At 41.6% G+C, this 26951-nt stretch overlaps 1 protein-coding gene across 1 annotated transcript in view; it reads right to left on the reverse strand.

Annotated features, from left to right (window-relative positions):
- slc1a6 (solute carrier family 1 member 6) overlaps positions 1 to 26951 on the reverse strand; it is a 68402-nt gene that overhangs the window by 29547 nt on the left and 11904 nt on the right. Inside the window, exons 2-5 of the mRNA XM_068016417.1 lie at positions 25679 to 25816; positions 7561 to 7765; positions 6589 to 6631; positions 2508 to 2821 (exon numbers count right to left, since the gene is read on the reverse strand). Of these exons, the coding sequence (XP_067872518.1) occupies positions 2508 to 2821; positions 6589 to 6631; positions 7561 to 7765; positions 25679 to 25816 (700 nt within the window). The remainder of the gene's footprint in view (positions 1 to 2507; positions 2822 to 6588; positions 6632 to 7560; positions 7766 to 25678; positions 25817 to 26951) is intronic.

Below are 26951 nucleotides of genomic sequence, written 5' to 3' on the forward strand. Positions count from 1 at the left end.
TATCTTATAGATCAGACTGAAGCAATGATTCCACTGCCTGTACTGCTCTGGAGGAGCTTGGCTGAGCGTGTTTCAAGATTTTTTGCAGTACGCTTCATGCTGCACAACTTTGGCATCATGAGAGAACAGCCCTTGCCACAACCTATGAGGTGATAATCTGAGGAGCAACTGTAAGAGGAAGAGGAAGAGGCACAAGAGGAGGAAGAGGAAGGAAGCTGCAACCTATACAGCCCTTTTCTGCCCAGGCTGTACGTGAACAACTAATTCAACGGCAATACCAATAATATCATCCCCAGTTCCCCATTCTCTAAAATCCCACACACTTTACCTTTCTTCAATCACTGACCATCACATCGTCTTCTCAGCCAAAATACAGGAACAAAAACCAATAAAAACACGGATTCCAATTCAAATTTATAAATTAAATCATGCCATATTGCATACCAGAATAAACTAATCACCATTGTGCATGTCTTCTGTATGCCTTTTCCTGTCCTAGTGTTCCTCTGGGATGCTGCCCCAGTGGCTGCAGCATGGCTTGTGGAAGGCAGCTGACTTTTACTGGAGTACACTGCAGATGGCCTTGGAGGACGACCTTGAGCAGCTCTGGTCCTAGAAGGCACATCATGGGTGGCAGAAGTCAGGGCTGGCTGGCTGACTGGCAACAGCAAAGGCACTGGCAGAGTGACAGTGGTGAGAGGATGAATGCTGTCATCCAGAGAGAGGACAACAGGTTCGTGCTCCATGGAGCCACCCTCATGGGCGGTGCCTCAGCAATCCTAGTAATCTGTTGGAGAACAAGTTGCTGGACAGCTGTGACACCCTGGAAGCCCCATGGAACTCTGGTATCCAGAGTCATGGTGCAAGCAGTTTGAGCTTCCACTGCAGCACTCAGACATTGGGTAGTTGCTGCTTCTGCTGCAATGGACGCTAAGACTTCGGCTGTCAGACACTGCATCATGGTTGGTTCCACAAGTATATTGATGGAGTTGGCCACCCGTTCCATGCTAGGAAAAGGTGGGCTGCAAGCTGTGTGCGAAACTCTATACCAAGTTTGTGCTGGACTCCTCCATGCTTTCTGGAGGCTTCCCAATGCACCAAGTATTTTGATGTGTACACCCATCAGCTTATTCATCTTTTTCTCTAGCCTTCCCCATCAAAGTCCTCATCAGAGTCCTCTGCAGCAGAACTTGTTTATGAGCTCAACCTCTGGCAAGTTTGCACCTATGCTCTCCTTTCCCACTGCCCTGGCATCAGTGTCAGTATCTGACCTGGTGACTGCGAGTGTGAAATCGAGTGATGGAGTCCCTGTATCTTCACCGTCTTCCTGCTCTTCCACCTTGGCCTGGGCAGGTTGAAGCTCTTGGGTACCAGATATGAAAAAGTGACAAGCGTTTGGTTGTGGTAATGGGATGGGAGAAAGTAAGAAATGAGTGCTTACACCAACTGCAGCTTGTTAGTTAGAGTTAGGGATGAGGGAGAAGTGGGATGTGCGAAGGATGAGGATAGTGTCTTCTTCAGTGGATTCAACACTAACCCTGGCCACAGCCTCAGCAATGTCCCTTCCAATAATGGATCGTGTTGTGTCCTCCACGGGGGTAGAACATGCTGATGTGCCTGTCCCCCACCGGTTAGTTCCTGCTACCTCCAGTTGTGCATCTCACTCTCCTGCAAGAGAAAGGGAAGTGTGTCAGTGAGTGTGGTGCAATCTGTTTGGGTGATGTGACTGTCATGGCAGTATGTGCAAGCTGTGAGATGTAGGTGTGAGGCTTGCAGCAGTGTTAAATGTTTGAGGGTGAGGTGAACCATACAGTGTTAGTTATGCTTCCTGATTGATAGAGATCACTGGTAGGTGAGTGATGAGGGTGTGGTGAATTGAAGAGTGGCTGAGGCTAGTGGTGTAGTTGTTAGGATATGTCATTTGAAGATACATTCCCTGACATTGACCACTTGTGTTAGGTCATTAAACTTCTTCTGGCACTGCATCCAGGTCCTTGGGGCTGCACTCCTGGCATTAACTTCCGCAGCTCTCTGTTCCCACCACCTCCTCATTAGGTGTCTGGAGGGCCTCCTGCCCCCTTGAAGATACAGAGCATCTCTTCTCATTTCCACTTCCTCCACAGAGACTTCCAGTGCAGCATCCAAGAACCTGGGGGCCTGTTTTCTCCAAGATCAGCATTCTCTCTTTCCCAGGTCAGATTCAGTTGCAGAATGACTCCCAGCACCTGTTGCAGCCACAATGATCCTTTAAGAAATGCAGGTTAGCTTTAAGAAGTGCAAGTTACTAACAATAATGGGTCTCCTGCTCATGCAAGCAGCCAATGAACAGCACGAGAAACTCCAGCTGAACGCAGAAATCATTATAATTAGTCGGCAGCATGCTGGCTACATTCCATTCAACAGCACGGGTTTATCGTACATCCTGATCCCTGAACTTGTTTTCAGGTGCTAACCAATTATAGCTCTCTAACGCTAGTTCTAAAACAAACCTCCACCTTAAAACATACCAGATTATAATCGCAACCAGTCTCATGATGGCTTCATTAAGGCAATCAAAAAACTCCTTCAGTGCCCGGCCTTGCTGTTTCATGTTGCCGATTACAAGACCAAAAGCAATAGAAAAGACCACGAGACCCAGCGCATTCACTGCATTGGATGACCCAGCAACTGGAATAATCTCATCGGCAAGCATCAACTCCTGCAGTTTTTTGAATGCCTCTGTTACGTTGTCCATGATGGATGGTTCAGTGCTGACTGTAAGATTGATGGATGATGACGACGTCAGTCTCATGACTTTGCGTGTGTCATAATTTGTTTTGTACTGAAAAAGACAAAGTAATATGAGTGTTATCATTCAGTGATTTACATTTCTCCCACTTTTTCCCCATTTACCTTACTGTTACATTGGAACATGAGAAAGGAGTAGGCCACTCAGCCCCTCGAGCCTGTTTTGACTTTCAATTAGATCATGGCTGATCCATATCTTAACTTCATTTACCCGTCTTTGTTCCGTAACCCTTACCACCCTGGACTAACAAAAATAATTGACATTACTCCTCTCTGGACTTCAGATGTGGAAAATCGGAGCAAGGGCCATGGACTCACAAAGCACATCGGGTGGCTGGTGGGTCCGCAACAATTGGATTCAGTTGATAAAATGGGCTGGAACACTATTCTACCTCTTGTTTAACTGGATATTTATAGCACCATTTCTTACCTTCTCAGGAGATTTCTGAAGTTGACGTTTTTCATTGACTGTTGGGCCTCCTGAGATTATGAAAATAATTTTCTGTCCTGATTCTACAGATCTCTTGTCATACTCTTCCAAATCTTGCCTCACCACTGACATCCACCCTGCTGCCATTCTTTCTGGTTTTGTCTCTCCTGATGTTTTGTTGCCACTTCTTCCTGTGTTACAATTTGCCTCCTCTTGCCTAAGTGAAACTCAGGGGATTTAACCTGTTGAAGAGAGCGTTCTGTTCTCCTTATACTGCTAAGCATTGTTCTAGTGTGCTATAGGCAGTTTCTTTAAAGGAAACAAAAACAAGAAATGCTGGATTCACTCAGCAGGTCTGGCAGCATCTGTGGAAAGAGAAGCAGAGTTAACGTTTCGGGTCAGTGACCCTTCTTCGGAACTGACAAATATTGGAAAAGTCACAGATTATAAACAAGTGAGGTGGGGGTTGGGCAAGAGATAACAAAGGAGAAGGTGCAGATTGGACCAGGCCACATAGCTGACCAAAAGGTCACGGAGCAAAGGCAAACAATATGTTAATGGTGTGTTGAAAGACAAAGCATTAGTACAGATTAGGTGTGAATATACTGAATATTGAACAGCAGCAAGTGCAAACCTGAAGAAAAACAACCTGAAAAAAACAGTGGGTAAGCAAACTGAACAAACTAAGATGAAATGAAATAAATGCAAAAAAAGATTGTAAAAAATGTAAAAAGGAATGTAAAAAAAAGGAAGAAAAAATAACTTAAAATGACTAAAAGTGAAAGTAAAGTGGGGGGCTGTCATGCTCTGAAATTATTGAACTCAATGTTCAGTCCGGCAGGCTGTAGTGTGCCTAATCGGTAGATGAGATGCTGTACATCAACGCAAGCTCGAGGAACAGCATCTCATCTACCGATTAGGCACACTACAGCCTGCTGGACTGAACATTGAGTTCAATAATTTCAGAGCATGACAGCCCCCCACTTTACTTTCATTTTTAGTTATTTTTTCTTCCTTTTTTTTACATTCCTTTTTACATTTTTTACAATCTTTTTTTGCATTTATTTCATTTCATCTTAGTCTCACCCACTGTTTTTTTCAGGTTGTTTTTCTTCAGGTTTGCACTTGCTGCTGTTCAATATTCAGTATATTCACACCTAATCTGTACTAATGCTTTGTCTTTCAACACACCATTAACATATTGTTTGCCTTTGCTCCGTGACCTTTTGGTCAGCTATGTGGCCTGGTCCAATCTGCACCTTCTCCTTTGTTATCTCTTGCCCAACCCCCACCTCACTTGTTTATAATCTGTGACTTTTCTAATATTTGTCAGTTCCGAAGAAGGGTCACTGACCCGAAACGTTAACTCTGCTTCTCTTTCCACAGATGCTGCCAGACCTGCTGAGTGAATCCAGCATTTCTTGTTTTTGTTTCAGATTTCCAGCATCCGCAGTATTTTGCTTTTATTTCTTTAAAGGAAATATAGCCCATGTCTTCCAACTGCACACCTTACATCTATACCTGACATTTTGCAGTGTGATCATTTTATTTGCTATAGCTCCTTCCAAAGGCAAGTTGATGATGATACTTTAAAGATAGTAATGGCTTGGTGGGATATTGGGTCTGGAAAAAGTTTCTGTAGAAGTACTTGAGGAACTGGTAAGTCCTTCAGGTCTTAAGATGGTGCTCACTGCACTGTCGCAGAATGTGAATGGGCAACTAATTAATATTGTGTCAGTTACATTCTTAATGCAGCAAAGTTACATGCTGTCCCCTGTGGCTCCCTGAAAGTTGCCAGTGATGTAGATGTCAACAGTGTTTAAAATAAATGAGTTACTGCCACTATTAAAATAGCAGAGAGAGGCATTTTAGATAAATGCGTTACGTGCCTACACGTTAGTTCCCCGAGGTGTAATTTTAGGGCCCAGATCTTTTGCCTTGTTTTCAATTGGTGGAAGACTCACAATTACAGTAGTGGCAGACACTGTTGTTTATTTTACTTGGTCAACACAACTTTTAATGCACTAGTCCATGGCAACTACTATAACTATTAGTACTAGTACTACTATTACAGCAACTTAACTTTACTGTAGCAAATATCTCAAGGGACTTTTCAGAGGAGTAAAGGATGGATGCAACACCTAGTCAGGGGAAGGAAATGAGAAAAGATGATTGATGACATATGAAATACAGTTTGAAAAGGAGTTAAAAGGATGGGAGAGAGAAAGCGAGATAAAAGGAACAGAGAGGTCGGAGGAGGGAATTTCAGAGAGCAGGGCCGAGGTAGCGGAATACTCAGCCGCCAATGGTAGGGTAGGATGTTCTGGAGGCCAGGGTCAGAAGACTGAAGGTTGTAGAAAGGAAAGTCAATCCGGAGGAGTTTGTAGGGTAGAGTGGAGCATGGCCATGGAGAGATTTGAAGATGAGGACAAAGATTTTAAATTTAATATGTTGAAGGGCAGGGAGCCAGTGTAGATCAGTAAGAACAGGAGGAGTGGGATTTAATGTGGGACAAGATACAAGCAGCTGCACTTTAGACAAGTTGGAATTTATAGAGCGTGGACAAAGGGATTGGAATTAACTCTAACACACAGCGGAAATAATAACTATTTGAGTTAGAACGTTTTTCTTGATATAACAGTGGAAAATAAAGGGGCTTTGGATGCATGAAGTAACCTAAAGAAAAACAAGAAAAAAATCTACTGACCATTTTTTGATGGAACCTTTTTGGAATGCCCGGAAGAGATGAACTTCTGTTGAAAGGTCAACAGCATGGAACGTTAACTCTGTTTCTTTCTCTCAGAGGCTGCCTGACCTGCAGAGTGGTTTTCTGTTTCATGTCAGATTTCCAGCATCCGCAGTATTTTGCTTTTGCTTCCAGAAATTTTCTGCTGGTTATTTTATGGAGGAATAAATACATTGGCCCAAACTCAAATTGCAGTGGAACAGTTATAAGCCTGCCTTAGTCAGGAGATCCACAGGGTGCATCCTCAATCCACTGGCAACAAAGTTGGAGTGGTCCCATGCTGCTCTGATAGAGGTCAGAGGTCTACGACAGTCCAACAAAAAGTCAAGTATTTTTTAAAACTTCACCTCCCAATGGAGCCAGCAGAGCATTTTTTGAATGTATTTGATTCCTTCGTGGGATTGATTACAGTTAGTCAGAAGATTGTGGGGGCCTTTCCTGAGCCTCAGTGGGAGTAATGCCGGCTCTTGGCAGGCATAGGTTCCTCTGCAGTTCGAATTCCCAGGGAAGTGTGGGAACCACCCCCTGCCCCATCCCTCCCAGACAAGCTCACCTCCCCTTCAAAGGGTTGATAGTCATTTAGAATCAGGCTTAAAACTGATGGCTTTGTTTAGTAACTACTCACCTGTTTGAAACATGCCTCAACTAGATTGGGTGGGAACATATTCCTGTAGAATATAATGGAAGAGTATTAGTACAGTGACAATAGTTAAACATCTGTATTTCGACCTGTGCTGTGGCATGTGTGTTGTTGCTCTTCACTTTAGATTAACAGAACAATAACAGTGCAAAGAGTGCAAGGCTGCCTTGGAAAGTTATATCAAACCAATCTAGAGCTATCATTAAGCATGTCCTAGGCATAAGATTTTAATTTACATCTCAGCCACATAATTAGGGCATGATAAAAAAATGATTAAGACTGATAAACTACTCCTGCACAGAATGCCCTGAAATTCCGGGAGCCTTGCATAGTGCCAGCACTGTGAAGTGGGATTTCGCTGTAGCACCTTGCCACTCCATCGCTGGGCATGGACTAAGTGATCATTTGGACAAAGTCAACTTGTTGGCTGCTCCTTTGGTGTGCTGCTTCCCTAACAAACATCGATCTCTTTTGGATCAATTGCTGTTTGGATATGTTGTTGTGAGATCCAGTTATCGCTGTTGTACATGAAGTACACTTGCTTCATCCAGATGTAGGAAAAACTTTCAAGAAAGAGCTTGCATTTATATGAAAGAACTTGCCATTGATTGTATGCTGAGCAGAACTGGTGGGTTTTCTGGAGGAACCTGATCAATCTGCTAATCCAGCCTCCAATTATGACATGACAATGGGAAGGGATTGAGTGGAAGAAGCACTCGGCCCCTCTCCTGCTGGAATTTTTCAAAGAGGCCAAGAGGTGGCACAAACCAGACAGAAATAGGCTTGCCCCAAATTCCATTCATAGTCACACAGGAACAGGAGTAGGGCATTCAGCTCCTCGAATCTGCTCCACAATTCAAAGCCAGATCCCTGAGCTAAAAGACCACCTAATCCACTATTTGGACGCTTATCTGATTATTGCACAACCAGTTACTTTTCATTTAGAGACCCACTGACCTGATTAGATCCATGAAAGCATCAGCTGCCTGCACCTGCTCAATCTTTCCCTCCCGATGTAGGTCAACTTTTGATCCTTTGCCAGGATGGATGATCATTACCATGACAATTCCAATGAACACAGCGATGATAGTGGTTACCATGTAGAAAACCACAGCTCGGACTCCCATTTTACCAGATGCTTTGCTGTCCAGGGCTGCCATTCCTAATTCATAAAAAGGAAAGAAAACAATTCAGATGGAGACTGGTCTGGAAAGCAGCAGCACAGATTATACAGCAGACACCATTAACACTGACACTACCTGATCACTACCACAGAGTGATTTGTAACTTGCTCACGACTGAAGGCTCACTATTAAAGCAACCTGCTTTGTAACCTGGCCATTATCATACTAATGTCCAAAATAACTTGCTCACTGTCACAGTATTCCTTAACTAAACTCCTTTATAATAAAATTTACTTAATACTTTTTAACACAACTTGAACACTGTCATGCTACACTCACATATAATCGACCGGTAACTAACTAACATGCTTCTCTGTTTACAATCACACTTCCGTCTAACATTATGTGGTTACTACTACAATGCACTCTAACACAATCTGGTATTATGAACTAACTGGCACAAACTGTACTCAGTGGTGTAACTTTGTAACCCTGCACTTCCCAGTAGCTAATATTGTAGCCTTAGGGGTGGATATCACATAAAGGGAGGCCACCTTACTGTAATTATCTAAAATTTTCAAAGGAAGTGATTTTTCTTTGCCATTAATCTCTGGAGCTTCACAAAACACATCTCCTACCATTTAAAAAATTAGCAGAGGCTATTATATTTTGGATTGAGGAAATGATTTTCTAATGAGATTTCCTTGCTTGCTTACGAAAAGGACAGGATGAGAAAATGGAAGAGGCTAGATTGAGGGAATGTAGAGCAAGGCATCACATAGGACACTTGTTTCCAACACATTGATATGCACTCCAGATATGAACAGACTTAGATCGCCTTAATTAGATTTCTCCACCTATCAATGCCTCTGAAGGAAGCATTCTCTCTCCATCCTGGGAGGTTATTGAAAAGGCATGCAGCTCATTTTAACAGGGAGCACAGATTTATCTGTAGAGGTGAAAATGACCACAACAAAAACACCTTGCATATATGTAGCGCCTTTAATGTACTAAGACATCCCAAGGCACTTCACAGGTGCGTTATCAAAGAAAATTTGAGACCTGACCCCACCTTGAATTTTTTTTTGCTACTGGATCTTTCCAAGTAACCTCAGGTGACCTCTATCAAATTTGTCAGGCCATAGCCCATCACCCTACAAAGGTCATTGATGCTTTACAGCTCACACCCTCTCAATGAAACCTGTAAAACAAAGAGTGTGATCAGTTCAATTCTATACACTGACAGGATACCTATGGGTGCAGGCACACATGTAGCCTTGAAAACTCCATATTAGAATTAGAATTAGAATTAGAACATTACAGCGCAGTACAGGCCCTTCGGCCCTCGATGTTGCGCCGACCTGTGAAACCATCTGACCTACACTATTCCATTTTCATCCAACCCATCTCATTTTGGGACCTGATTGATTGCTGTTTGTTGAGCAGCAGACCAGTGAGAAACCAAGGATTGATTAGCATTTTAGATAGGCCTGCTTTAACTCGATAGATCCATACGCTGCTGTTCTGAAATTCAGTTGGCTTTACCGGGCAGGCACCCCAGTTATGCTATTATTGGTACAGGTGCTCACCCTATTATTCAAATCATGAATCTGAGGATTTGGGATGGGATCAGGGCAAAGGCAATTGGGCAGACAGAAGTCCTGCCTTGCTGCACTTGCAATGATAGTTTTTTTTATTCGTTCGGAGGTTGTGGGCGTCGCTGGCTAGGCCAGCATTTATTGCCTATGCCTAATTGCTCTTGAGAAGGTGGTGATGAGCTGCCTTCTTGAACCGCTGCAGTCCTTGGGGTGTAGGTACACCAACAGTGCTGTTAGGAAGGGAGTTACAGGATTTTGACCCAGTGATGGTGAAGGAATGGTAATATAGTTCCAAGTCAGGATGGTGTGTGGCTTGGAGGGGATCTTGCAGATGGTGGTGTTCTCATGTATCTGATGCCCTTGTACTTCTAGGTGGTAGGGATCGTGGGTTTGGAAGGTGCTGTTGAAGGAGCTTTGGTGAGTTGCTGCAGTGCATCTTGTAGATGGTACACACTGCTGCCACTGTCCGTCGATGATGGGGGAGTGAATGTTTAAGGTGGTGGATTGATTGCCAATTAAGTGAGCTGCTTTGTCCTGGATGCCCTGATAAGTAGGTGTATCCCAGGTGGGCAAGCAGCAGGACACTTACTTATTATGATAAGCTTTATAGTTTTATCTGTTTAATCTCGAGCAGAAACCCTGCACAGATATGGGGCTCACTAAGTTTTGACTCTGCCAGTTTGCACCGTGAGCTCTCCGAACATAGGTAAGCAAGGCATGTTCCTACAAATGGGGAATGTGCAGTCTATAGCAGACAAAAGGAAATCCTAATTCAGTAAGTGAATTGGGAGACTCAAAACTTAGTGATCGATTTGCATGGGCATCAGACACGTGACTGGTCAGAAAAAAGAAAATCTTACATATAATCTTCAGTTACTCCTAGGGATTCATTCCACTTTTAGTGTTGAGTACCTTAGTGGACAAGTCCCACTGGAAGTAGCTATTACCAATCTGGCTTAGAGTAGGTAATACAACTCTTGATAATATTTAGAGCCAATTCAGGACCAGAGGGAAAGAGGGTATCTGATAGAGGAATGCAGAAAAGGAAGATTATCTTTTAGCTGAGTGGGGCGGGGTGGGGGGAAAGAATATACAAATACTTGTTTGTGAGTCGAACATGACCCCCGACAACTTTTGGCAGGCAACAAAACTTCACCTTTAACATCCAGGAGCACAAGTGAAGACATAGCTTCAGCTAGTTCTCAGTGGGGAAATAAGGGGGAGTTTGCTCCGACTTTGATCAATTGTTCTTTCCTAAATTGTCACACCACCCGTTACTACCATCTGAAGATCGCAGCAATCAACAGAAGGAAACTGACGGTAAAGCTGAAAGGCAGTCAAAGGCCAACAAGTCCACAGACGAGCTTCAGTCATGTTCACTTGCCAAAATCCCCAACTGGTTTGCTATTTCTAACTGATTAAATAGGCAACACATTAAATAAGTAGAAAAGATAAATGAAAGGTGGTAATAGAACTATCTGAGGAAATGCAAAAGGAGGTCATTAAAAGAACATGAATTGAGGCCCTTGCATGGTAAGTAGGAAATGAACAGAAATAAGGACCATTTCTAAAATGGCCAAAAGCACATGCTTTCAAACAAACTATGTCATGAACTTTATGATCACTTGCACGTTTAGGTATAAATGTGTTCATATAGAAAAGGATAGTCAAGCCATATGTCACAAACCATATGTAGCTCTTCTGTGCCTGTTCCATTCACTCAATTCCACTCAGAACCCAGCGAAGGAGGGAGAAGGAAGTGATCCTGCCACAAGCACAAGCTCTCAGCACTTGACTGGGCCCTGCAGATTTTTGCATTTGGGGGGTGAAATTCCTCAGTGAAACTTACAGTACCACAGGTTTAGCAGGTTCTGCCGATCAGGGATGATCTGGCCTACACAACTGAGCAAGAAACGAAGGAAGAATGGAACAGAAGACAATCTCCTCAACAAAATCAGGTGTGAAACCTCTCCTGCACCAAACAACAATGATTCCAGAGAACAGGTTAGTCATGTCACACAAACTTAAAGTGAATAGAAACTAAGAGGCTTGGAAAGAAAGGAAATGAGTGATAATGAAGTAGGAACTGAGAGGAGATTGAGTGAAAAGGAGGAAAACAATAAAATAGAGGAATGAAAGAAAGGAAAAATGAGAAAGATGAGAGAAAGAGTGGGAAAAGAGGAAACTTGAGAGACTGAGAGATGATAGAATGAGTGAGGTTAAGGAATGTTGAGACTACTAAGACTCCAAAGGGTGAATGTTCACTTTTACCACTGGGCAGAATACGAGCGTTTGGGGTAGGCTGCCCGTCTACGCCCTGAACAATTTTCATTTCCACTGAACAAAAAATGAAAATTCACCCCCTAGGTTTCTTTCAACTCCATCCTTAGTTACTTCAACACCTTTCATGCAGTACACGTGCTGCCTATTTTACCTTACATACAGCACATTACACTCTTGCCTCTATTTAATTTAATTAGTCATTGTTCTACCACTTATATATTTTATCCAACATATTATGTAATTTCTGAGTTGCCTCGTCTGATTTCACTGATTCTCTTAGTTTGGTATCATCTGAAAATTTGACCCATTTGCACTGAGTTTTTGAATTCCAGGTCATTAATGTAAATGAGAAACAGCGATATTTCCATCACTAAGCTCTGGGCCTCCACTGAGTACTTTCCCCACCCTGATTTAACTTCTATAATGAGTACTCTTTGTTTCTTTCCCTTCAGCCAAGTTATTATTCATTCCCAATACCACTAGCACTCTCATCTACAAAGAATAATAACAGTCATTTGGACAGTAACACTGTCATCTATAATCTGTAATAATGACAGCTTTTTGGAGAGTTGGAGAGTAACACTGACACATTTTGTAATAATGACAAATATTTGGATGCTTGGAGCTGGGTTTTTTCAATTCAGCAGGGTTCCTGCTAGAAATGTATCAGGGCAGACCCCATTCTGACTCTGCTGAATTTTGTGGGGTCATATCCATTATAGTGATGAGGGCAGGCCACCAGCTCCTTTAGCACTGCCTACTGGAGGGAGGCATGGGAAATCCAGTGCTTTTAAAACATTTATATGGGCATCAGCTTATTTAACAGCTACAAGCATGGACTTTGAATAGCAAGACAAAGAGCAGCATGGCTGAGAGTGCTGCAGCAGGACACAGAGCTTCAAGTTCACAAACTGCTCTATGAACATGTGTTGTTCCAAGTAAGAGATGGGAGGCAATCAAGTATTTGTGACTGAGGAGAGGATGCCAATAAAAGGAAGCAATTAGACACAATAGAAGGAAGTGGCTTGGTAGTCAATGCCACCCTCACTAACATTCACATTGCAAATTTGTTGTAAGAAATTTAATGATCTCACCAGGCAGGCTGGGTGCAAGGAGGCAATCAGATCTTGTGACATTAAGAAGCACATTTTCCATTTCCATCCACCTTGCCATCACTGTGTGAACACCATTCTATAACTTATCAGAAATGTTCACAAACCATTAGAGCCTTCACATGCAATTCTGTCCATGGAAGTAAGAACTTTACATGATGTGCAGCTGATCCTTTCCTGCATTTCGCAGCTCCATTAAGGAACACTTAATGAAACCTAGGTTGCATTCCCTATAATGGAAAATAGACAGTGTGAATGCCCTCTGTTTTCCATTATAGGGAATGCAACCCCGGTTTCAATAAGTGTTCCTTAATGGAAAACAGAGGGTCTTCACACTGTCTATTTTCTTTTCAAAGGGGAAACTGGCCCAGAGAACAGTGCTCGACATCCCGTTGCCAAACTCTGACCTCTTACCCCATATGAGAGTGGAGAGACATATGGAGAAGAGCTGGCAGATACAGGTTGGCCATAAAATTGTGTTACAGTACAGATGTTTGAACACAAACTCTCCCATTTATAATGTGTAATAATTTTTTATTTTTTTATTTTAGAGATACAGCACTGAAACAGGCCCTTCGGCCACCGAGTCTGCGCCGACCAACAACCACCCATTTATCCTAATCCTACATTAATCCTATATTCCCTACCACATCCCCACCATTCTCCTACCACCTACCTATACTAGGGGCAATTTACAATGGCCAATTTACCTACCAACCTGCAAGTCTTTGGCTGTGGGAGGAAACCGGAGCACCCGGCGGAAACCCACGCAGTCACAGGGAGAACTTGCAAACTCCGCACAGGCAGTACCCAGAACTGAACCTGGGTCGCTGGAGCTGTGAGGCTGAGTAGAGTTTGGTCACTGGCACACAAACTTAATGTAATATGGTTTGAATGGGATTCTGTTTTAATTCATATGATATTGTTATAAAAATTAGATTCAGCTTACAAAGATTTAATGTTTTTAAACTTAACATTTAGACCAAGTTAATTTGCAAACAATGGAAAGTTAAGCAATTCTACAGCAGGTCATACCTCAGTGCGAGCAGGACAGCCAGCATACACATCAGGGGATAGAGTTTTCACTTTAGGCGCAATTGGCAATCCAGGTGCAAATTGTGCTCAAAATTGCGCTTGTTTCCAAAGTGAAGTGATGTTCCAAGTTTCCACTCAAACACATTTGCATAATCACCAATGTAAAATCTAAACCAGCATAATTGGACAATGTTTTAGAACATAATTTTTTCCCTTGCATTAAAAAATTGAGTGCAGTTTTATTAATGCAGCTGAAAATGGGTTAACCACAAAAAATAAGGACTTTTAATAAGTCTCTGGTGCACTACTGTGAGTAACCCAATTTTAAAGAACTGAATGACTTCAAGAAACTATACCAAACCATTTACTAGTTTCATTGGTGTACAGTAGTCAGTTTCTGAGTAAACTAAATATTTGTAAATATTTAAAAAGGTTTAAGAGGTGCCTTTTAGTGCCCTGGTGCCTGAAAAAAAAGCTTAATTTTACCAGCCTTCTTGAAAGGTCACAAATGGGTACAATTAGCAGAAACTTGCCCTGGTGATTAATTCGATCTGAGGGCATGGCCAGTTTGTTGTATGATAATGACTTCCAGCAGATGATTTTTAAACCAATGTAAAAGGTTGCAGAAATTCAATTTGCGTTGGATGTAACTTGCACTTGAAATTCCTTGATCTTTGTTCTGGTTTGGCAATTTTGATCTACCCTCAGATGTTTACTTCACATGCCATATCAGCTTTGAGACAATGGGGATTGAATTTTGTGTGCATCGGAAATCGGGTAGAAAATGTCTGGTATCCCCTCTGCCCGCACGATGTGGGAGGCCTGATCAATTTCAGGAACATAAAAACATAGGAATAGAAGTTAACTATTTAGCCCCTTGAGCCTGTTTTGGCATTTAATGAGATCATGGCTGATCTGCGACCTACCTTCATATACTTTTTGTGGTTGGGCCTAATTTAACAGTTGATGAGCTATCCATGTTAGTCACATTCCCTACTGGCGACTCACAAGTTGCTGGGGTGGAAAATCTGGTTGCTACTTAAAGGCAGCCTGCATCCCCTTAGAGTGCACTTCTCACTGGTGGTTAGTGGAAGCGAGTTTTTGAAGCAGTGGGCAGCATGATTTATCCAGTGCCACCAGATTTTCGATGCAGCCCTGCTAAAAGAGCAAATTAGCAGTAGGAAAGAGGTCATCTTCCCCTGTGATAAGTGATCGGTGACGGGTGTTCAGGCAATTGAGTTAGCAGCTATAGTAATGGAGAGAGGTGGCAGAGCAAGTAAATGCCACCAGCATTGTTTCCAGGACTTGGCTGCAGTGCAGGAAGAGATTTGACCTCACCAGGATTGCCATGGTAAAGACTCCCCTTTATATCTCTCCTACTCTACACATCCTACATCTCCCTACTTTAGTCCAAGTACTATCAAACATTCCCTCCTCCGCTTCTCAACATATCAAAATGGGACAGCTCCCTGCACCTCCTCTACCAGTGCACACACCCTCAACACCTGCTACTGCCCTCAGAATTACATCCCCTCTTAGCCACACTTGCTGTTTCTTTGTCTCATCACGCACATCTCATCAAAACTGACTCAGACATTTTCAAAACCCTTCACATGGCATACACAAACCCAATTCTACTCTTCATGCAGGAGACACTGGCGTACAGAAGAGAGAGTACCAGAACAAGAGGTCATCCCATCTCTTTCAGCATCCTGACACCAATAAGCATCAACCAACATCTTTGGGGCAGAGGGAGGGCACACACCAATTGCAATGACAAGGCTGGAGGCCAAGCAAAGTAAAGTGTTTGAGCATCTTCACTTTCCACTAAAGTTTCTCACTCATATACTCAGCATGATAACCCGGTGATGTGTCACAACGTCACTTATCTTGTTCAACCACCTTCAGGAATCTGAGGACATGCACTTCAAAATCCTACTGTTCCTCTACACTTCTCAGTATCCTACCATTTATTGTGTATTTCCTTGCCTTGTTAGCCTTTCCCAAATGCATTACCTCATACTTTTCCGGATTGAACTTCATTTGCCACTGTTCTACCCACTGGTCTAGTCCTTTGATAGCTACCTGCAATCTACAGCTTTCTTCTTCATTAACCACACTTACAATTTTTGTATCATCTGTAAACTTCTTAATCATACTCCCTATGTTCAAGTCCAGATCATTGCTCTACACCATAAAAAGCAAGGGACCTAGTACTGAACGGAACACCATTGGAAACAGCCTTCCAGTCACAAAAACACCCATCAACGATTACCCTTTGCTTCCAGTCTCTGAGTCAATTTTGGATCCAACTTGCCACTTTGCCTTAGATCCCATGGGCTTTTACTTTCGTGACCAGTCTGCCATGTGGGACCTTATCAAAAGCCTTTCTAAAGTCCATATAGACTACATCAGATGACCCTTCTTGTTACCTCCTCAAAAAATTCAGTAATGTTAGTCAGACAAGACCTCTTAAAAAATCTGTGCTGTCTTTGATTAATCCATGTCTTTCTCAATGAAGATTTATCCTGTCCCTCAGAATTTTTTCCAATAATTTCCCACCACCAAGGTTAGGCTGGCTGGCCTGTAATTACTCGGTCTACCCCTTTCTCCCTTTTTAAACAATGGTACAGCGTTGGATGTCCTGCAGTCTTTTGGCACCACAGTTGTAGTCAGAGAGGTTTGGAAAATGATGTCAGAGCCTCCGCTATTTCTTCTGTTGTTTCCCTTAACAGCCCAGGATACATTTCATCCCGACCTGGAGATTTATCCACTTTCAAAGATATTATAAACTCCTTAATACTTCCTCTCTCACTAAGTTAATTTCACATTCCTCCTCCCTGATTATAATGTCTGTATCTTTCCTCTCTTGTGAAAACAGATGCAAAGTATTCATTAAGAACCATGCCAATGCTCTCCACCTCCCCATACAGGTTACCGTTATGGTCCCTAATAGGTCCTACTCTTTCTTTAGTTATCCTCTTGCTCTTTACGTATTTATAAAAAAAGCTTTGGGTTTTTCTTGATTTTACTTGCCAATATTTTTTCATGCCCACTCTTTGTTTTCCTAATTTCCTTTTTAATGTCTCTCCTACTCTTTTTATACTCCTCTAGGTTTTCTGCAGTATTGAGCCCTTGGTATCTGTCATAAGCCTCCCTTTTTTATCCACTTCTTTAAGCCCCTTGATATCCAGGGGTTTCTGGATTTGTTAGTCCCACCCTTTTTCTTTAAAGGAACATATTTGCTCTGAACCCTCACTATCTCTTCCTTGAATGCCTCCCATTGATCGGGCACTGATTTACCTTCAAATAGCTGATTCCAATGCATTTTAGCTAAATCACATCTCAGCTTAGTAAAACTAGTTTTTCCCCAATTGAGAACTTTTATTTCTGGTCTATCTTTGTCCTTTTCCATAACTACCCTAAATCTAACTGAATTATGATCACTCCCACCAAAGTGCTCCCCAACTTATACTCCTACCATCTGCCTAGTTTCATTCCCTAAAACTATGTCAAGAACTGTTCCCTCTCTTCTTGGGCTTGCTACATACTGGTTAAAAAAGCTCTCTTGAATGCATTTTAAGAATTCTACACCCTCTATACCTTTCACACAAATTCTATCCCAGCTAATATTAGGGTAGTTGAAATCCCCCATTACTGCCCTATTGTTTTTGCACTTCTCAGAGAGTTGCCGACATATTTATTCTTCTATCTCCCTCTGTTTGGGGGTCTATAGTACACTCCTAGTAGTGTGATTGCCCCTTTTTTGTTCTTCAGTTCAACCCATATGGCCTCATTTAATGATCCTTCTAACATAGCATCCCTCCCCGCAGCTATAATTATTTCTTTAATCAATATTGCAACCTCCCCCTTTTTGATCCCCCTCTCTATCTTGTCTGAAAACCTTATAACCAGGAATGTTGAGCTGCCATTCTTTCAGACATGTCTCAGTCTTTCTAGGTCCATCAGATGTCTCAGCCCATGCAGGAGTTATAACGGGAACCCTCCCAATGAAGTAATGTTACTTGTTCTCATCTTTGAAGTGGTAGCTGGACCGGTTCTTGACTGGGGCAAAGATCATGTCATCCACGAGTCAGCTGTGGCTCAGTTAAGAGCACTCTTACCCCTGCATCAGAAAATTGTGGGTTCAAATCCCATTCCAGGACTTGAGCACACAAATCAAGGTTAACACTCCAGCATAGTGCTGCATTGTTACAGATGCTGTGTTTCAGATGAGATGTTAAACTAAGTCCCTATCTGCACCCACCCCCCCCCCCCCACCCCACCAAGGGGGATGTAAAAGATTCCATGACATTATTTTGAAGAAGAGCAAAGGAGTTGTGCCAGGTGTCTAGGCCAACATTTATCTCTTAATCAACAACACAAAAACAGATCTGGTCATTGTCACATTGCTGTTTCTGGGAGTTTGCTGTGTGCAAATTAGCTGCTGTGTTTCCTACATTACAACAGTGACTACACTTCAAAAGTACTTCATTGTCTGTAAAGAGCTTCGGAACATCCAGTGGTTATGAAAGGTGGTATAAAATACAAGTCTTTTCTTTCTTTCCATGTGATCTCCTGGTTTCGAACACCTGAGAGAGTCAGAGAGGAATTTTCCAGAATATCTTTTCTCTTATTGCCCTGGCTTTTTTTCCCTGATTTTTTTTTGCCCCTCCCAGCAGATTACATAGCTATGAGGGGTGGGTGGGAGGGTGGAAAGAATGTTCTGGCCATCATGATGTGGAGCTGGCATGATGGACCAGCTGGTTTTCCTGCCTATTCATTTTGTATGTTCATACGTTGCAAGCAAGAGCAGAGAAATCAGCATGCTATAGTGAGTTGGAAGCATCTATATCGGGTGATTCACAGAGCACAATTGAGCAAGAGCCCATACAAGTGAAAAGAATGGCCCAGGAATCAGCTCACTGAAGGGCACGCTCATACTCTAGCACTGCTGAAGAGATAGTGATGCAGACTTCAGGAGCTGAGGGTTTAAAAGAAAGAGGTTTCCTGTGCAATAGCAATTGCTGAATGCATTGGACTGCCAACTATCTCTGCCCATTACTGATTTGTCAGAAAATCTGGTGTTCTTGTCTCAACAGATGCCCCTAAGAATGTTCTTCCTTCTACCACTGAAACCACTTGCCCTTGCTCTCTCATTTGCACTTCCTCCAGTTCAATTGCTTCTACTCCTTTATGCACCGAAACATCATTCCCATCCTTCCCCTTGGCAATAAACCAGTCATAAGTAGGAAAACAGCTGGAAGATCCATCTTGCTTGTGAAATAAGGACCATCTGGCCATATCACACATGCCTGGACAGAAGCCTACCCTGCCGCTTACCAGGCAATGGGTAGGAAATCTAGCTGAAGTAGTCACCTTGACCTTTCCAGATCTCATGCTCTCCCATCAGAGGTGGCTGCCTAGAAAGTTCGCTCTGGAAAGCTTTAAGTGGTACATCACCAGTGAGTGAAAGTGTACAGTGCACTTCTGATGATACATTTGCTGATATGAAAAAATCAGTCCTAACACTCTCACCTATAATATGTAATAATGAAAGGTATGTCACCATTTAGGATAATCTTGTACAAGCAGCCTGCCTTAACAACCTGGCACTACTACAGACAACTGGCATTAAGCAAAATGACTAGTATCAGGGAAAGCTAAATTCAGTATTTATCTCTTCTACAAACATTCTGTATATTGTCCAAAGGGTTAATAGAAGATTTCATCACAACTTAAAGATAGAAGGACCATCAAACCAGCAGGCATCCAACTGTTTGGCACATCACAGCCATATGTGCTTTAAATTAAACCTGATTCTTATGAATGAAATATTTATCGGTCCAACACTGATTAGTGTAATTGCTGCTGACTCTCTGAATGTTAATTATCCCCCGGAACAAAGAATTCTGTACATCTGATTGAGGACAGGCAATGTTTGAGGATGCGAAAAGCTCACCCACAAAAGACTGATTGTTTCATGGGATTCTGGGTTCCTGCCAGAAAAACAATTCCACACTACTGTGTTCTTCAGCAAACATTCCCAGGGGATGGTAAGAAGGGAATTGGCGGTTAGCCCAGCCACATTGACAACTCTTGCTTGCTGAGACAAAAAACAGCATCAAAATTTATTGGTATTCCTCAAGAAAGGAGAGAAACACAGAGAAAGAGGAGAGTGTGAGTGTGAAAGAGAGAGAGTGAAAGAGAGGCGAGAGAGCAGAGGGAGAAAGATTTTGACGAACAAAACTATATACTCAAATATCAAAGCCAAGAAGCCTAAGAAATAGAAGATTGGGTTTAGATTTTGATCTCTGCTGAATGGTGATCTAGATATGTTGTTGCTGAGATGGAGGAGCAATTGCATTTGCTATGTCTATGTCAAACTATTTGAGAATTCACTATAATGCACCAGCACATGATAAAGATTTGATTAAGGTTTCAAACAACTTAATGTAAAGTAGCAAGTAATTGTTCCTGCATGCTTATAAACTTCTTGTAAATGGACAGGCAACAGAATGGGTCTAACTGCTGGCTTAATTGCAAGGTATTCATTAGTTGTGCTAGCTACTAAGAGACAGATTCAATGCATTCTATAAGTGGTGTAGAAGGGAGGATTTCAGATTCCTAAGACATGAACTCCAAGGGCAGGAGGGGCTGTTGGATTTCACTTGAATTGAACTGGTAGTAATGTCCTTTCAGACAATAGGACAGTGAATAATCATTAAAACTAATAAAACAGACGGAAAAATACAGCAAACTAAAGATGAGGGGAAAGAAAAATAAATAAGAGCAAAATACAGCAGATGCTGGAACTCTGAAATGAAAACAGAAAGTACCGGAAATCCTCAGCAGGTCTGACAGCATCTGTGTAGAGAGAAACAGAGTTAACATTTCAGGTCTGTGACCCTTCATCAGAACTGTCTGATGAAGGGTCACAGACTTGAAACGTTAACTCTTGTTACTCTCTACACAGATGCCAAAAGAAAAATAAACATTGGAGTTAAAAAAGGTATAGAGACTGGTTGTAAGGGATAGAACATAAAAAGCATTTAAATGGTTAGACCTAAATGTCTTTATAAAAGTCCAAGAAACATCAGGAAAACTTTTTTGGAATTAGAATTACACAATTATTGAAGGTAATCACAGAGCATGACTAAAGAACAAGTGGGAAAAAGGAGATGCCGAGAAATTGGATCATGTCTGAATTGGAGCATGATCTAAGTGTGCCTTGGGATACTTTATTATGTTAAATGTACTATATAAATGCAACTTTTTTACACTAAAAATAAACCCTAAAAGAATAGTTTTTAAATTGTGAAAAAAAGACTGGCTGTAAAGGTTTCACTCTAATTGAATTGTACGTTACATTATTTTAGGACTTGGTAGATGTGAGATCCCAGCAATGTGCACCAGATAGCTGCTAAGTACATACTACCAGTGTAATGCAGCTGATTTGCAGTGTTCAAACCTCTTTTCAGGATCCCACAAACTTTGGTAAGAGCTATGGGGTTTTTCTCGGATCGCTTGTCTGCACTGCACTGCCCATTCAAATGAAGACAGCCTCTAGGGGTACCACAGAAGTCACTGCAAAGTGATGTTTCCCTCTGAGATTTAGTTAAAAGAATCTGGAAAAAACTATAAAAATTTTCGGCATTTGAATATTTTGGAACAGTTTAATATTGTGTAAATCAAGCATTGCACAACTAGTTAGTCGTTGTGTGCTTTTGTTTCTATGCAATTATTTCATTTGTGAATATGCCTATTAGTTTTAGCCTGAACAATGTGGTATTTACTGTTTTTCAAAGAGATCAGGAGAGTATGGCAGACAGCCCATGTAGTCCTTGGCACAAAGTACCATGGTAAAAGAATAATTGTGAGTCCAGTGGCATCACAATACCCTCACCAAGCATAGGGTTGCAAGTTTTGTTTCAAAGAAGAAATGTATCTACTTATGGAAATAGCCTTTTTGAATTAAGGGTGTTGGGAGAAAGCCTGAACTGTATCAATTACATTCGGAATATTTTAATAACAAAACTGATTCTGCAGTCTGCTGGCTGAGGCAATTTGCTTCAGAATGGCTGCTAAAATTGATTTGTCAGATATTGATTATTAACAGAATGTACATAAATTTCATAATAAAACTGATAGGAAACAATGACTCTTCCTAAAACAGTGTTATCCACATGAAATCAGTGACTAGCCGTAGGTGTGGCTATAGAGACACGGTTTTAGACGCATGGACTACTTTTAGTTGAAACACCCTAAACAGAATACAGGTAAATATACTTCATAAGTATATTAACATCACAGATATTTACCACCATTCAGTGTGAAACTTTGTTGTCTTTCTCTTTCACCAAAGATTAGAATTTCGTCATGAATTTATCAGACACAGCTCATCTTAGTGCAGCTTCTAGGTTTTTATCCAACAGTTGCGAGTGATTGGACGCTGTTTGCCCTTTTCCATGACATGCCCTGATGGAGCTGGTCATTATTGATTGGGTTTGCTTTCTTCTGATAGCCTGGACTGGTTATTTTGATTGGTTGAGCTGACTATGATGACACATCCTCTCTCTGTACAATGCTTCTATGTTGGAATATGCCATTTTTAATGGTGTTACATGCCATTTTAGCATATAGCCAATAACAAGTAGCCAAGGAAGTAGAGCACACACAACGATCAAAAAAATTCTTGTACACTCTGCTTTTTGTCTTACCATTTTACCAACAAATGCAGAAAGTGGTTAAAGTACATATGCATATGCCATGTGAATATGAGAAGTGATCACAAACAATGATGTCTTGTCCTCAGTCGTATTTACTAATCAAAAATGTATTTAGACACATCTGGATTCCCAATTAGTCATATGTTGGATCACACTGTCCTAAAATACATGAGAGAAGGCGTGGAAAACCTCTGTTTGATACTATTGTGGAGGGAATAAAAAAAAGAAGAATTTTTTATTCTTTCCTACAAGACGACTGTTGGGAAAAACAAAAGAAAATGGTGAGGTATCAGAACTCCTTTTTTATTTAAAAGTTTGCATTGGTAAGAAAAGAAAAAAAACTTGCATTTAACTAGTGTCTTTCAGGTCCTCAGGACGTCCCAAAACAATTAACAACCATTTAACTATTTTGAAGTGTAGTCACTATTATTGTGTTAGCATAAGTATCAGCCAAATTGTGCACAGCAAGACACCTAAAACATCAATGAGAGAAATGGCCAATTAATTTGTTAGTTTGGGTTGGTGTTGATTATGGGGTAAATGCTGGGCATAACATTGGGAGAACTATCTGGGTCCTCTTTGAATAGTGCTATGGGATATTTTACATCCACATGAACAGAGAGATCTTGGTTTAACATTGCATCCCAAAGACAGACTCTTTGACTCCCTCAATGCTACAGTGAAGTGTTAGTCTACGTTAGTCAAGTCCTTGGAGTGGGGCTTGAACGCAACCTTTTAATTCAGAGGTGAGAATGTCACTACTGAGCCAAGATGACACCTATGGAAAGGCAGTAAAAAGAAACAGTTTTAATGAAACGTCATCGACCTGAAATGTTAACTCTGTTTCTCTCTCCACAGTTGCTCCCAGACCTGCTGAGCATTTCCTGCATTTTCTGTTTTTATTTCAGTAAAAGAACTTTGAGGTGGTTGAATTGCCTTCAGTGTTTAGCAGCTTCTGTTTGCTCCTCCCAAACATCACACATAACTAGTGGCACCTGTGTGTTTTCTTCAGCCCTAGGGAAGAGGGATGAAGAAAGGGAAGAAAGAAAAAAATTCTCTCCCATTACCAAATTGCTGCCACAAAGAAAAGGGCAGAGAGGAAGTGCACATGTCAAATTCCCACAACTTTCTTTCCAACAATGATTAATAATCTGTCCCACCAAACTTGGGGACCATGGAGCCTTGCAGTACACCTGAGAAGAATTGAAATATGGTGGTTTATGGGACAACCTCAGCTGAGTGCAGGAAATCTGAATCCAGTTCTAGTGAAAGGCCATTGACCTGAAACGTTAACATTGATTTTCTCTCCACAGATGCTGCCTGTCCTGCTGAGTATTTCCAGCATTAACTGTCTTTATTGAAGTCTGAAACCATACTGACTTCAATTGGTAACAGAGACAAGCAGATACTGGGTCTAAAACACTGATATCTTGAGATGTTGATGGCTGCAACCTATGAGCCTAGAAAAAAAAAGTGTTTCTCTGAAAATTGCATTGGCTCTCTCTCCGCACAATCAAGAACTTCCAGATCTACACACCACAGGGGATCTGGGATAAGAAAAGCATCACCAAGGTAGTCCAACTCCCAACATGTGAAGCATAAATTTCACCTCACTAAATACAATCTATGCCATTATTAAATAGAATCTAGGTAACCTTCCAAAGACTCTGACATAAGCTGACCACCCCCTGCCCCCCACAAACTGTAGTATCCTCAACATATACCCAAAAGCACATCTCCAATCTTTGCTTCATGCTTGTCTACAGATCACAAATTATCAGAATGCCCGAATAGCATTGAAAATATCTACTAGGTCGCCAGAGAGCAGAAAAACGAAAATAGTTATGAAATTAGATGCTACAAAACGACCCATCAATGGCAGACTGTGTGAGGGCCAACCTGGAACAATGCACCAAGTGTAATGCATGGGAAATGACTATTGATGGATGTGTACACAGGATGGCATAATGCTATACACATTTTGGTTGTTCACCTGCATTCTGCCATTCTAGAATAATGCTCCTGCAGTTCACAAATTCACTCACAATTCCTGAGAATTCCAGATCTGTGCCCACCAGGCTTACCACTGGCATTAAGTCCACTGGCAACATATACATCTGTCACTGATAATGGGAAGCAGAAACACTTCACTCTGCTGAAGTGCAGTCCTCTCCGCAACAAATGTATAGACAAAACAGTTGTGCTATGTATATTTGCAACTCAGAACCGGTAATGTAAGGATTTCACTTGACAGCCCATGTGACCCCAACAGTCCCCACACCCACAAACTGCTCGAAGCAAGTAACAACAGAGAATGTCTCTATCCCTAATCACTACTTCAAATCCTCCCCATTGTCCTATTTACATTTTTGTGAGGATATTGGTACCAGTACAGTTTAGCTGAAGACTAGCCCATATGAATAACTTTCTCTGCTCCAACTTGTCCCAAAGTTATAAGATTCTGAACTCTTTATTTCTACAGTCATCCATTGATGTATATAATCTATTCCAACATGTGGCACCAGGAGTAATCCTACAATTACTACTCTTACAGTCTTACAATCTAGTCTAAAACCTAATTCTTCAAACTGTTTCTACAAGACTTTTATACAACCCTTTCTTGCATCATTGGTTCACCATGAATTCAGACTGTTCTTCTCCCCTTTCCAGAAGTTTATCCACCATCTCCATTTGGTTCATTACCTTGAGACCTAATATTCCATTTGGAACTCCCAGTACTAGCACCAAATCAAGCTACTTATGGAATCCTCTTCTCCTACTATTCTCAGGGATAATGTCCCTTGCTTTGGGGTGTTATGGTGTTGCTCTTGATTACTGTCTCATTCCCACTGCCTCCATTCTTGTCCTTATCATAGATGGCAAGAACCATTTACATGTCCAGGCATCAGGATTTTCCTGCAGGGGTTTTTGCTATCTCCTGTAGTTTGGTCACTAACTGTCTCCCCTTTGCATTACCATTCCCCTCCATCTGCATGATTGATTACCTCTGGAACACATCTTACAGAAATAAATGTTCCTCCCTGTCTTTAATCATTAATTCACCTCCCTATCATCTCCATAAACTCTTGGATTAGGTTTATGGTTGAATTTGGAGACCCTCTGCTTTGTAAAGTACATGAAATAATCCAGGCATTCTTAATCATTGAAATCAGCAATCGCTTAAATTCTCTTACCTGAAACTAGACTGGAAACAATGAGCGGTAACACCAGCATCTGCAGCATCCTCATTAGCAACTCACCCGGGAAAGAGAAATACTTAATCTCACGATAGGACAGCTTGTAGGGGCGGAGGGTAAAACCTAGAATTATGCCTGTCAAAATGTAAAAGTAACCCGAGTTTCAGTCCAATACATTCATTTTATTTAAAATTAATCAAATCTATCAGGTGACTTTCTGTCATAATAAATAAACTTGTATTCAACAAATACAGGCAAAAAAGAGGAGTTTGGAAAGCTAAGAATCACCTTTCACTCCAATATCAGAATAAAACAGAGGCACAATTGGGAGCAGAGAGGAAAGAGAGTGGGGCAGAGAGAATGGAGGTGGAGGGAAGAGATGGAGGGACAAATATGGGAAATGTCAGCTTGTTGTCATTAATTACCATTCCTTGGTGCAGTGCTCAAAACGGCATCTTTCAAACAGTGAAAGATGAATAACAACTCAATGTTTAGCATGCTTGAAAACCACAACTTTAGTTCCTGACTGTCCTGTCAGGCCTATTTCAATATATCTGGCATATGTGAACATGTGGGCACACCACTGGGTTCAGCTATGACGGAAAGAGGAAATCTGAGCACTTCAGGAGCCTTAAAAGCAGCAGAATGAGATGGGCAACAAATGCTGGTCCTGTCAGTGACGCTCGCATCCTATGAATGAATAGAAAAAAGGCCTTGAAGGGGGGAAAATACAATGGAAGCACTGTAAAACAAAATAGCAATGTCTGCGTATTATATAGTGCATGAAATCTTTAATTAAAGTACCAACTGTTGATCAGTATTGAAGAGTTCTGAAAATAAATCAAGCCAGCCAAATGTTGTGATTTTCTTTTCTCATTTGGTTAAATGGAATACCCCTGCGTTTTCTCATTTGGTTAAACAGGATATTCCTGGTCTATGTCTGTCTGCTGCTCTATCATGAAAGTGAGAGCTGTAGCACCCTCATGGCCTGCTTGGAGTCTACCATGGAGGAGGTGGGTGAAAAGGCAGCACCATGGAGAAAGTATGTACATGCACACAAAGAATTTTTATTCAGAGTGGATTCCTCAGGGGCAAGGAGGATTGCAGGTGACTGGTTGGGGAAGCATATGTATCTCGGAAGAAGGTGCCTTGAATCAGGGCCAGGCAGATGTCTCTTGCAGCTCTCAAGCCTCCTTCTGGTTCCTGCTTCTTGGTCTGATTCAGATCCTTCTTCTTCCTCATCATCTAATCTTCAGGTGCTTCTTCCTGT

The sequence above is a fragment of the Heterodontus francisci genome, chromosome 36 (assembly GCF_036365525.1).
Source record: "Heterodontus francisci isolate sHetFra1 chromosome 36, sHetFra1.hap1, whole genome shotgun sequence".
Classification (NCBI taxonomy): domain Eukaryota; kingdom Metazoa; phylum Chordata; class Chondrichthyes; order Heterodontiformes; family Heterodontidae; genus Heterodontus; species Heterodontus francisci.